Here is a 13,505-nt window from a genome sequence, read left to right as displayed (position 1 = left end):
TGGTATCTCTGTAAGCTGAGGAATTTGGGACAGGAGGTGGGTCCCTCTCTGCTATACCCATGGCCTCCAGCAAAATTATCATCCATGAGGCAGCAGGAAGGAACCAATTTATGTTGGAAAGGCAGCATCAAGGGCATGCTAAAGCCCAGAGTCCAAGCCTGCCACAAACTACTTGATGCAGGGACCCAACATACACTAAATCCTGGATAACTTTATTAATCAGTAATCAGGCAGGGGAGAGTCCCCCTTCTATTTTCAAACTCTGCAGTCTTCAAAAGTGTCCCACTGAGGCCTGGAATCAATATTCAACCTATCTGAGATTATTACTTACCCGATCATCACTTATTTTTAGGACCTTTGTTAAGAATAAAAGTAACAGGCTAGTCCAAGCTTCCCGATGACTTTCTGATGTTAAAGTAAGGAAGTAACTGAGAGCTTCACTGCAGACACTGCAAAGCACAACAGACAGTTCCAGGTGTGAGAACAATTAGCTACAGAAGGAGTTTTGTCTACAGTTGTCAGAAAAGTAAGAAAACCTTTAAGCGGTTCGCAAAAATATAAAAGAATACATTATCAACAAAAACAGTTGAACATGTATTTATAAATATTCAAAAGAGAATTAAAATCAATAATAGTAAATAAAACATGTAACTTCTACATGTCTGTGTTGGCTTGCTGAAACAGGCTTCTATGGAATAGCTATAAATAAATGATTCACTGATCACATAAACTGGGTGTAGTCCTATCTCAAAATGGGCAGTGACACTGATCAAAGAAAAGGAAAAATGTGCAGATAAGGCTGAGTAGTGGGAGAGATCAATGTTTCTAGAACTGCCAAACAAACCAGCTGAATGACAACAGGAAATTCATTCTCACAGATAAACTGTATAGTTTATACAAGAATGGCATCATGTTGAAATGACAGAATCATAAATGCAAGGTGCACTTGTAATGCAGATCTTACTATTATAGAGTGATTATGCAGAACAAATGCAGTCTTGTGACACCTTAAAGACTAATAAGCTGATGATGGTATAAGCTTTCATAGAACACAGCCCACTTAATCAGATACATGAAATGTTTGTTGTTTCTGCTGCAACAAGTAACATGACTACACCTCTGCTAATTGTGCAGAATGACTTAAATGTTTTGACGCAACTACAACAGTCATGATCTCCTTATGGAAAGGAACTGAAAGGATAGGACCGGGGGGCGGGGATCATGTAAGCCAGGATTATTTTTGCACACTACACATTTTCACTTCAAGTAAATATTCAACATATTTGCATACTACAGAATTGAACAGTACACTTTCATGTTTTGAAAGCCTGTGAATGGGTCCTTACTTTAGTAATCTCCGCTGCACTTCCTCCCATGCATCTTTGCGACTTTCATCCATATACATACGGAAGAGAATGCGTAACCCACAGGCAAGGCTACTTGTCTCTTGTTTCAACAGGTTGGGCTTAGATTTTCCTTTGAAACCTGTCAAAACAATATCACTATTTAGATTGCACTACCTTTATCGGAAAGCCTACTTTGGATTAATGGGTGGGATCTAACTTAGCTCTAAGGTAATGTGCTTGTGAAACAGAGTGTTATCCCTCTCTCCCCTTTGCCCCTTTAGTCTGTTCTAGAGGAGCAGATTTATGGAGAGTTATGGGATGATGTGCACAGGGGGAGGAGAAGGGGAGAACATTCCATTGCACAAGTGGAAATTGTTGCTCTGGTGGGACATGTTAGTAGAATACTGCCCAATGTGTGTAGATAGGCAGGGAAAAGAATGGGGATGCACAAGCTAGTTCACATAATGCTTATGGCATCCATCTACTTTGATAAGGAAGCTTCAAAAATGCAAACAGATTTATATTAAAACAGGCTTCTCTTTGTCACTCTTTATTGCACATATCAGAATAAAGTAATATAGGTAAAGGTAAAGGACCCCTGGACAGTTAAGTCCCGTCAAAGGCGACTATGGGGTTGTGGCACTCATCTCGCTTTCAGGCCGAGTTAGCTGACGTTTGTTCACAGACAGCTTTCCGGGTCATGTGACCAGCATGACTAAACCGCTTCTGGTGCAACGGGACACCATGACAGAAGCCAGAACGCATGGAAACACTGTTTACCTTCCCATTGCAGCGCTACCTATTTATCTACTTGCACTGGCATGCTTTCGAACTGCTAGGTTGACAGGAGCAGGGACAGAGCAACGGGAGCTCACCCCGCTGCAAGGATTTGAACCACTGACCTTCCGATCAGGAAACCCAAGAGGCTCAGTGGTTTGGACCACAGCGCCACCCGTATCCCTATAGAGTAATATACTCCTAAGTTTTACCTGCTTTCCACAGTGCAGTTCTTTGCTCATTGTTTGAATTGAAAGCTTTAGCAAATTTGTGAGATTCCAGCAAACAGTCCAGCAACTTGAAAAGCTGCTGGGATGTTAAAAAGCGATACATTCCTTGATCTTGTGTATCCACGTGAACATTAAAGTCTACTGCATCTCTCTAAAGAAAAGAAAAATGGAATTGGCATTCATATTGCTAAATAGTTTTAATATGATTATGAAACTGCTCAATACCTGCAGCAACTAAATGGTGAAAACTATTTACAATTGCATTACTCTAGTTTCTTTTCCTCAAAAGCAGATTGATCTGAACTTTGCTTTTACTTGATGTCTACTCACACATTGTTAAATCTCTATAGTATGCCACTTGGGAGCTGCTTTTTTAAGCTGTAATCCCTTGAGGCTGGGGATGTATATGAATGGGTGGGAAAGACTGTGTGTGAGCTTCCTACAAATCTACATCACTGGCTCCCAGGGCACAGAGGAGAGTCAAACGGCAAACAAGGACATTCCCATTAGACCCGTGGCATATTATACCTAGAAAAAGAGGTTTCTTTGTGTACTGTTAGCCTGAATTAGAGGCACTTCAAAAGTTACACCAGAAGCAGGGGAAATAAAGCATAAAGGTCACTGACAGTTCTTTCCCAGGTTCTATATAAACTTAGCTACGCTCTCGTTAAGAGAATTTTCTTCCATGGAAATTCAGGAATTTTCCAGCAGAAAGCAGATGTTACAAAACAGACCACTGAACCAATAAGTGGAGAATAAATGCACATCTCCAAAGGCTGGAACTGGCAAACTGTACTTACCTGTGCTGCAGCAAGATTCTCTGCATCTTCCTTTTTGCTGGTTGCTGGGAAGAAGACGATGTTGTCGATTGTTTGAATGAGTTCCAGTTGAACGACACATTTGATCAACAGAGCACCGAACAGTTTCTGGTCAGGAAATTCTTTAAAACAAAGCACAAAACAATAAGATCAATTTAAGCAAATGTTTAAGTACTCCCAACATACTTACACTGCACAGCAGTACAGTTGCCAAGACATATTACTGTATGATTTGGTGGTTCTCAATAGTGGTACCCAACTCTGGAACGCCCTTCCCTTTCAGGCGTGTTCAGCTCTAACACTAATGGAGTTTCAACAACCGGTAGAAAAACCAACTAAGCATTTGGCTAAAATGGCACCCCTTGCACAGCAGATGCCATTATGTTATATTGATAATATGCTGTCTAATTTTATACGCTGTCTAATTTTATACTAAGTTGTATTTCAACTGAATATTGTTTTGTTGTATTTTAATGTTATTCCTCGCTCTGGGATCATGTGAACAATGAAGAGGTGGTTATAAATAATTTAAAGAATAAAATAAAGTATCCTGTGCTACCTCTTCTTTATCAGTGCAAAGGTTGCTAAAAAGCAAAGCTTAAATTTTCAGGCTATAAATGACATTTTAAAAAGCATCTGTATCTTCTTAATATATCATGTCCAAGGTAAAGAAGTACAATCATTTTAAAATGCAAAACTGTTTTATAGGCAACCTGAATGAAATATATTCTGCAGTAGTCCTGGACACATCACCACTCTCATTTTATACAAGCACAGCCCAGAGCCAACAAATCATAAAGGAAACTTCTGCGCAGACCACAGGCTTTGGGCATCCCTTCCTCTTTTTAAAAGCAGCACTTGAAAAGTCATTCCCAAAGCTTCAAGGAATTTTGGAAGTAGTCTAGAGCCCAGTGTATGGAGCAGCAGGGAAAGGGGGTGGGGAATAGGGAGGTCCCACTGGATAAACAGAAGTGCTTTTATCAACTAGGGCCTTTGCAGCCCAGCCTTTGTGAAACAACTCCTTAAGGAAACCACTCACTTGCAGGAGGCTTGTTTTTGCTGGCCTCCTCACTTGCTGGTAGCCCCACAATGGGCTGAAACTGTCTTCTATCTGAAGATCTTGGTTGCACAGAGTCATGGATATCTACAGATTTCTGAGATAGTGTATCCTGAAAATGGAAAGAAATAGCAAAAAGCACCCTCAGCAAAACGAAGTTCAGTGTTGAGGAAACCCTACTTTGGAGCATATTTTTGTGAACCTAAATTTTAGTCACCACTTGACAGTCATTATGTCTCCTAGAAGGACATGGGTACAGTTTGCTATAAACACAGCTGTCAGAACTTTTAAAAATGAATATTATTTGAACTGCTCTAAATAAACTGAACTCTTCTTTCATCTTAGTATATTTAAGGACCACACAGTAACAATACTCAACAGCAACAAAGACTTGGTGTCACATGAACAAACCTCAGGTTCAGTATTCCGTTCTCTTTGCTTCCTCCTGCATTTCCTTTTATCCAAACTGCGCAAGCCATGGGTTCAGAAGCAAAGGCAAATGTTTGTTACGAAGGCGAGAGAGTGCAAAGGAGGAAGGGGAGTGCTGAGCTCCAGGCTAGTTCATGTAATACCAAAAAAATGGTTTGACACTGTGTCCGAATCCAGTCAACATTTATGAGAAAATTAGTGTAACAGACCAATCCTATGGGTATTTATTCAGACGTTAGCTGTCATCTACAGTTCACAAATGCAAATATAAGGAACTTGCAGACTTCAACTTACAACAACAAAAAATGGTCTAAGAAAACCTCTCTTGTTCTACAAAAGGTACATTTTACTCATATATATGAAAGCATTTCCCCTGCCATTTTCACATGGAAAACATACCAATTGTTTCTCTCTTCCAGGAGATGGAGGAACAATATCTCCCCCTGCTGGCCGCCAAGTTAAAAGCCTTGAAAAAATAAAACATAAGTTCGGTCACAAACAGAAGTAACATCTTAAATTTTGAAGACAGGAACAGTGATAAACCTATTTTGCATAGCATTATGAGCAGGAAAGGAGACAAAAGTTACACATAAAATGTTCCAAGGCTACTTATACAAATAAATATAGAATGAAATTCTATTCATAGGAAATCCATTTGAGCTCAGCCTGAGATAGCTCTTTCCCCATAGATCAGCGTTCAGTCAAGACAAGACTGTTTACAAATTAAAGAAGGCAAACAGGCACTGATGTGATAGCCTTCTCCTGGACACAAGGTGAAATCTGTGATGACTGTATTGTAAAACCTCAACACTTTTATAAAAAAGAGAGGCTTAATTGGGCTAATAAGCAAATTCAGTGCAATTCAGAATGATTTAAGAAAAGAAGAAAATGCTTTTAGAATGGAAGAGAAGCTAAAACCTACTTATTCCATGGTTATTTTTAAAAAATTGATTGGGAGGCACTCAGCCTGCCCCTTGGCTAAAGCAACTGGCACCAGAGGCATTAACCAACGGGAAGTGAGGGAGAACCTGTCCTAGAATGGCTAAAGCTCAGTGGCAGCGCACAAGCATTGCGTGCAAAAGATACCCAGGTCAATGTTTGGCATTTCCAAGTAAGGCTGGGAAGGAGCGCTGCCTGGAACCCTGGAAAGCTACTGCCAGTCAGCGTTGACAATATTGAACTAGACGCAGGGACGTCCAACTCCCAATAGACTGTGATCTACTGGCAGTGATCTACCCACTGTTGTTGAACAGTCCAAAGTTGTTAAGCTTTTTTTAGGCCCTGGGGAGGGGGGCAAAGATCTGCCAGGATCTACCAGGAACACCCTGCGATCTACCAGTAGATCACGATCTACCATGGCTGAACTAGAGGAACCAATGGTCTGGCTCTGAATAAGGCAGCTTCCCATGTTACTCAGTTTCCAGATTTAGCCTGTGCATATGCAGGTCTCCATTTATGCAGATTCACAAATAAGAGAAGCTATACAGAAACAAAAAGGGCTGTATTTCAGTGGCAGAGCACATGCATTGAATGCAGAAGATCCCATGTTCAGTCCCTGGTAGGGCTGGGAGAGACGCCCTGTCTGAAAGCCTGGAGGGTCACTGCTAGTCAGTGTCAGCAAAACTGAGCTAGACGTACTAGTACAGAGCATCATTTTGCGGCGCAGTAATTCAGTTTTACTAGCAAACCAGAGGTTAAACTAACCCTTTCCCAGCCCCTGGAGGAGCGCGGGGAGTGTTGATGTGAAACACAGTTTGGAAAACTCTGTACTAGTGCCTTGACTTGGTATGACATATCTCCTATGTTTGTATGCCGTAAAAGCCAAGCATAGACAATAAGACAAGTATATAAAAGTATGCATTGTTCTCATGCCAATTAAATGAAAGAGGGAAATCTCTTACGCATGGGGGATCGTAGTTTTGAAGATATCCAGCATACAGTTGCAAGTCTTATCCCAGATTTCAAGGGTAAACTTCTCACCATTTAAAATGACAACATTTTCTAGGCAGTTTGTACCAGACCGTGCTAGTTGTTCATTGTCTGAAACACAAAACAAAGGCATTGGTTTGTTCATGCTATACAGAGTAAATTGTTTCATTGTGTACAATAGCTTGCCTGCACCTACCTTGCTGAACACACCAGTACAGCTGGGCAAATATATCATCCAAAAGGACATCACTAAGTACTTCCAAATACTGGGTGAATACATCACATATTGCATAAAGTGCATGGTTGCAAGTTGTTGTCATCCACTCAGCTTTCTAGGAAAAAGGAAGAGGGAACTTAGCAATGAAGGAATTAGTTAGAATGAAGTTGAAAAACAAAGTAGGGTCAAATCCTTCGAGTGAGATTGGATCAGGGCTTTTTTCTCAGCTGCAACACGGTGGAACTCAGTTCCGGCACCTCTCAGGTGGGTGCCATTGTCATTCTAAGAGAAGGAAGGAGGCATTCATGGTGAGTTCCGGGCACCTCTTTTTCTAGAAAAATGGCACTGGATTGGCTATTTTTTTTAAAACAGCTGTAGTAAGATAAAATCCAGTTATATGGAAAAGGCCTTTCTAACTCCAGTATCTCGTTAGTAAAGTGCTTTTCACAACCACAAGAAGATTAAAAAGCAGACGTTTTGTCTAAATGAGGAAAACAACTATTTACAACAATCCAGTCCTGGGCTTAATAAACTGAGATGGGATCTCTTTACCCCTCTGATTCAGAATGGCATTATGGAAAGAGATTTAACTGAGGTGTTATACTGCTATTCACCATGCAGATATAAACTCCCATGTGCTTCAACATTAAAGTCTGCCATCAAGGGACGCCATATACAGGTCTGTAGATGGGGATAAAGCATAGAGGCAAGGGAACACAATGGCAATTCTACAATATAGCCAGTTGGGCAACATCTTATCTGAAGAAAGGTTTGAGCAAAAGAGCTTATGACAGCAATAGAAAAATAAATAGAACTCTAGTCGTAAGTCATAAACTATACCTACTTCAGTTTGTTGTTCTGGCAATTTCATGTTGTCAAATATCCGGAAGACAATCCGAAACAAATCCTGCCACCAGTGTTTTTCATAAGTATGGCCATACGTTTTCATTATTTCAAACATAACCGTTAAGCCTCTGGAATAAAAAGTAAATGGCAAATATGGGAAACCTGAGCAAAACAGAACATCTCAGCTCCCAGAATGACTTTTAAAATCTATTTTTAAACTTGAAGGAGGATCTTGAAACTAGTAAGAACAGGCACAGTGTACCCAATAGGGCAAGGTCTGAAGGCATATGATGCAGTAACCTTATAGCGCCTGCACAAAGAATCCTACATATATGCCATCTTAAGTTTCCATCATGAAAGAAAGGAAGGACAAAAATAAAAAAAGGCATTTATGTGAAGCGAGGACACAAACTCCTACCTACGCAGTTATCTTCTAAAGTTCACAGGGAATTATGAATTGTTACAAAAATGCAGTTTACAATAGGATTCAGTTCTGCCAAACGTCAGTGATATTTTTTTAAAAAAGCTGAGGAGAAGATTCAGATTTGATTCCTATCCCCCTTTGCAAAGCAAAGGACTTCCAAAAGTTTCTGTTTAAACTAAGATTTCACACGAGAACAGAAGCATCTGCAATGAAATGTGGTAAGACTATGCAACATTTTTCTTCGCAGCATTAGAAATTCAATTCTAAACACCATTTCCTTTATTTTTCCAAGCTGATGGGTAGGTGAAGAACTGCGAAGGTGGGTGAGGCAATAATATACATGCACTGAACAGAATGTATTTTAGTGGACACAGAGGAATGTTAATCTCCAAAACAACAACCCAATTTTAATGCTATATTCACACATTTAAGAACATAAGAGGAGCTAATCTGGCTATAGAACCACTTGCCTTCCACAATTCAATACCAAATACTGCAAAGGACCACAGAGTCTTTTATTTTGCTTTCTAACTTTTATGTGTAGATCAGAGATAGAGATGCATGCTATCAGATTCTGATCTTAAAGGTTCTGTGGCAGCGAAGAAAGATGTTTGGGGGCTATGTGCTGTTTCAATACTTTTTTTTTTTTTTTAAGAGCCTCCTATATAAATAACTCCACTTTTCTCTTGGCAAATAAGTTTAAATTTTTAATGTGCTGTTGAATTGTTATTTTGTAAATTTAGAGAATTACATTTCGAAATCTACCCCCTTACAGAGAGAACCTATATCTGCCACACTAAATAACTGTCTCTAACTATTTACATATATACAATGGATTTTCACCAATTTGCTAAGCGAAAATAAGTCCCTATAGCAAACAAAGGGATATAATTGCATAACCGTTATGAGGATTCTCTATGATTCTCAGCTTTTCAGTTCCTTCCAAGATGCTGCTGATAGTCAGATTGCTTATATGGCAATAACAATGTTATTTCCCACCCATTTCTTGCTTGAAGACTTGCAAGTGAAACAAAATGTTTTAAAAATTTGAATTACAAATATGGCTTGTTACCTGGTTCTTACATCTAATTTGCATCTATTGATGATACAGGAAAGCTCAAAGAGAATTGGAAACCATCCTCTCACCCAGACTCTGTCTTCTGGAGCTACATTCATATCGTCACTGGTATATTCTTTGAAAGCCTTAGGGAGCAAACAGAAGTTTAATGCAGCAGAAACACAGTATTAAATGCAATTTCTATGTTCTATACCCAGAAAATCATCAAGCCAGTTGATGCTAAATAAATTATAATTTGGTTTCCTAGGTAAAGCTGCTTTAACTATCACATATCAGGCCCTGATTCAGAGAGGTTTCTACAAACAGCAGCAGTTGTGTGGGCAGTATACAACTAAGTTTTACTTAGAGGACACCTATAGAAATTAATGGACCTGCCTTTATAATGCTCGGTAATTTCAATGGGCCTACTTTGAGTAAGACTTAGTTGAATACCACCTTGGATCCAACTATTGCCTTCATCAGAATTTCCAAAAGGATGTTAACAAATGCAATAATTTATTACACCCATAACTTGATATCCAATGGAGTTGTTCAACTGACATGTAAGGTGTTTACAGAGGAATGAAGCAATTTCCAATTGATCCCCCTTTCCCGTAATCTGCTCTGAATTCGGGGAGGGGAGTTGCCAAAAATTGCTTCCTTTTCCATCCTGCTGACAGATGGATAAAAAAACAAAAATACTTTTAATAAATAATTTATAAAAATTATTTATAAAAACTTTATTTGGATTTATAATACAAAGAAGAAGACACAGTATTTGCTTAGCCAGGCAGATGGGCAGGGTAAAAATAATAAGGGTCTGGTGACTTCTGTTTCAGTGTATCTGAAGAAGTGTGCATGCACACAAAAGCTCATACCAATAACTAACTTAGTTGGTCTCTAAGGTGCTACGGAAGGAATAAAATTATGGTTATTGTTGTTGTTATTGTTATTCATTCTGCTTCCTAAATTCACATTGGTGAACAGCACCTAAAATTAATTTTAAAGCAATTCCTAAATCATTTTTAAATAATCTGGAATACATACTGTAAATTCATTAAATACTATTTTGGGATTATAAAATATATATCACACATATCTTGGAATTAATATCTTTGGAGAGAGATTTTTTCTGACCAGACCCGCCCCCCCAGAGGCCATGGTCTCCAGGCGGGGGGGAGGGGGAGGGGAATGCTCTGGCCTTGGTTGAAACTGGATCATATCAGCATTCAGAAACAAACGTCATCCCATGAAATTCTCTCCTCTATTTTACACCAGAACATTTATGGTCAAGACTTAGCAGATGAAGCTGTACATAAATACTACTACCACCTATAAATTATACCTGTGGCCTTTCTGATACATATTTTGCACAATGACGAATAAGGCGAATTGCTTCCATACTTGTATCTGGAAAAGCTGCATTGCATGCAAATTCGGACAAGCATTTAACTGCATCCTGGAAAGAATCTATAGTTGCTGGGAAGTGTTTCTCAAACACAATTGCTGGAAGGAAAGAAAGTACAGATGAATAGTTAGAATATTTGCCCTTTAAACCACAGTAAACAACTTCTAAGATTTTTTAAGATACAGATGTTATCTTGATAAAATCAGTGGGGGTGAACCAGATAATGTTGGACTTCAACTCCTAAAACCCCCAGCCAGCTGGGGATGGTGGGAGTTGTAGGCCAATGGCATCTACTGATGGGCCACAAGTTCCCTTACCTATGCAGTAAAGCAAAATGATTTTTATTAAGTATTATTATTTAAGTTTTACTACACAAATAAATTCTGAAGCTAAAAAGCAACACAAGAAGAACAGAATATATTATACCTCCTGGCAAAAGGCTGTAAATTATACTCACTGACAATGTGACCTGTAGTTTGAAAGGCAAGTTCAACTATACTTTCATCCTGATCAGATGCAGCCAGATGAAAAACTGAGAAAATATTCTTCCATCCTGAGCGGATGTTTGCTGCTTGGGAGTTTACCATCTGGGCTATGCAGCGAACAACCATGTCACGAATGGTTGGAGATCTACAACAGAGACAAAATTTACAAACAATTTAGTAGTTAAAACTCTAAGCTTTAGTTTTGTACACTAGAGAATGAGAGAATGATTTCAGGTAGTGCCCCCATTACACCTCATTTATTACCTGTTTCTTTTCATGATATGTTCAAATGGTCTTAAGAAGTCCTTCTGGAATCGGAAATTAGCAAGTTCCCCTTTTTCTAAGAACTTCATTGATAACTGCCTTAAGGAATCGACCGCGAAAATAGCTACATCTTCATTGGGATTACAGCCAACCTAGCAAAGCCAAGTTGGAAACTCATGATATGCAATGTAAAAAGCAAAAAATATACATAATTATTTAAATCTGTAAATAACTGTATGGCAAAACCAGCAGGAAATTATACAAAAACATTAAAAATGCACCGTTTCCTCTAAGTAGAACTATTTATTAGCATAATTATTTTCTAAAACTTTTCTCAAAGTCTAACTTGCAGTAAGTAGTAATTAACTGGTGGTATCTTCAGCACTCAAAATGCTGATGGGGCATTTTTATTATATAGATTAAAAAGTCCAGTGGGCTTTGTGGAAGAGCTAGTAAATATGAGGCATACCTTATTGAAATGATCTCCAATAACTTCCCAGATTCTAGACCACTGAAGCCTTATTCTCCCCATGTTATAGTAAGAAATCTCCACTATCTTCTGCAGGCTAAACATCCGAGGATGAGTGGCAGACAGCAGTTCATCCATAGACACAGCACAAAGCCATCGAACAAAATCCACTGTTAAATCCACAGAGAATCCACTTAATATGTGCTTTTTAACAAATGTTAATACACTAGTATGGTAAGCAGTGTCCAAAACTTACCAATAGCATTTCCATCTAGCCTTGTAGATCCTGTAAATATTCTGTCGAAGACACAATTTAACAAAACTGTGTAAGAATTTTTCACGGCAGATTTCCTCAATATATACGAAGATTAAAGGTCAACAAACCCTACCACTGAATATTTGACATATAAATATATGTGTTTGTGTTTATATTTATACACAGGGGACAGCCATTTTAGGCCTATCCAACTGATGCGCGGTTGCTGATGTGTGGGTCTTTTGGACCTGGGAAAGGGAAGAATGGGGGCATGGCATGCTTATACACACTCCCCCGATGCCTGCAGGGGCTGGGAATGGAACCCCTGCACAAAATGGTGACTGCTTGTACATATACTAGGAGCTGTGTCCCTGCTGGCATTACTTGCCAACAACTCCATTTACGAGACGCACACCTCACCAAGCTCCTCTTAGACCAAGTGGGGGGAACCTTGTTGACTCCCACCTCAGCTTTGACAGGTGGTTAACCCACCTGTCAAAATCCCCAAGTCAGAGGTTGAAAATGCAGAAAGGCTTACAAGGCCTGCCTCGTGCTGATCCTATCAAAGTTTTGCAGTCATCCCCTTGCTTCCCCTCCCATGCCAGAGGTACAAATAAGGGCAAAGTGGATCGCAAAGCCATCTGCAGTCCTCCCATGCTTCTTTTCTGCCCCTGCAACCTTACCAACCCTCTCCATTTTGCCCTCACTAACTCAGTTGTATCATTTAGTTCTTTGGATCAACAAACATTACTAGAGCATTACTAGAGGTAGTATCATTAAAAAAACCCAAAACGCTAACAAGTAATATGACTATTTCTAATGCAGCCAAAATATCTATGCTACTATACAAACATCACAGTATCAAGCAAAAGGCAAATACAATACCATACCTGTCTACAGCAACAACAACACTTTGTGAGCTAGTTTCTCCAATGGATTCTTGAATACTTGCAATCTGCTTCCAGTCCATATTTCCTCCAACTAGCAGATACATCAATTTTTAAAAGAAGGGATGGGTTGTTGAATGGAGGAAGGAAAAAAAGTAACTTTGCAAACATCGAAATAATTATATTTGCTAGCAATACTGAAGATAATGGCAAAAATGGATGAAATCTGTGTGCTAGAGTTAGGACACACACCGCTTCCCACTACAATGTCGTCTGGCTATTGTTAGGAGCTGCTGTCTGTCAACGTTATGAATAAAGGCCCAATGACACATACAGCTCTTTTACACAAAGACTGGTGACTTTATGTTAGTAGAAATAACTTTCACTTGTGCAAGAAAGGTTGTCTAATCTTTGCCCCCCCCCCCCCAAATATCCACTGGACTCCTTATATTTCCAAAAAGGCTACGCCTGATAATCACAGGGCCCTCTGGAACAGCATGGAATATGATGGAAGAACTATGTACAAGTGCAAAGTCCCGTTGAAAATAATACACCTATGTTAGTCCCCTTCAGTTATTTCAATGGGTTTACTCCAAGTATGACTAA

The 13,505-nt window shown here is 39.3% G+C and overlaps 1 protein-coding gene across 2 annotated transcripts in view; it reads right to left on the bottom strand.

Annotated features, from left to right (window-relative positions):
- ARFGEF1 (ARF guanine nucleotide exchange factor 1) overlaps positions 1–13,505 on the bottom strand; it is a 66,271-nt gene that overhangs the window by 2,305 nt on the left and 50,461 nt on the right. For both annotated transcript variants that reach the window (XM_081013255.1, XM_081013256.1), the window contains exons 23-38: positions 12,903–12,993; positions 12,013–12,053; positions 11,757–11,926; positions 11,288–11,439; positions 10,996–11,168; positions 10,476–10,636; positions 9,146–9,276; positions 7,648–7,777; positions 6,783–6,918; positions 6,559–6,697; positions 5,057–5,123; positions 4,211–4,340; positions 3,154–3,293; positions 2,336–2,504; positions 1,347–1,485; positions 332–449 (exon numbers count right to left, since the gene is read on the bottom strand). In XM_081013255.1, coding sequence (XP_080869381.1) covers positions 332–449; positions 1,347–1,485; positions 2,336–2,504; positions 3,154–3,293; positions 4,211–4,340; positions 5,057–5,123; positions 6,559–6,697; positions 6,783–6,918; positions 7,648–7,777; positions 9,146–9,276; positions 10,476–10,636; positions 10,996–11,168; positions 11,288–11,439; positions 11,757–11,926; positions 12,013–12,053; positions 12,903–12,993 — 2,087 coding nt within the window. The remainder of the gene's footprint in view (positions 1–331; positions 450–1,346; positions 1,486–2,335; positions 2,505–3,153; positions 3,294–4,210; positions 4,341–5,056; positions 5,124–6,558; positions 6,698–6,782; positions 6,919–7,647; positions 7,778–9,145; positions 9,277–10,475; positions 10,637–10,995; positions 11,169–11,287; positions 11,440–11,756; positions 11,927–12,012; positions 12,054–12,902; positions 12,994–13,505) is intronic.

The sequence above is a fragment of the Podarcis pityusensis genome, assembly GCF_964106645.2.
Source record: "Podarcis pityusensis genome assembly, chromosome: 7".
Taxonomy (NCBI): Eukaryota; Metazoa; Chordata; class Lepidosauria; order Squamata; family Lacertidae; genus Podarcis; species Podarcis pityusensis.
The sequence above is the reverse complement of the archived record's forward strand: the minus strand, read 5'-3'. Positions and strand labels throughout refer to the sequence as shown.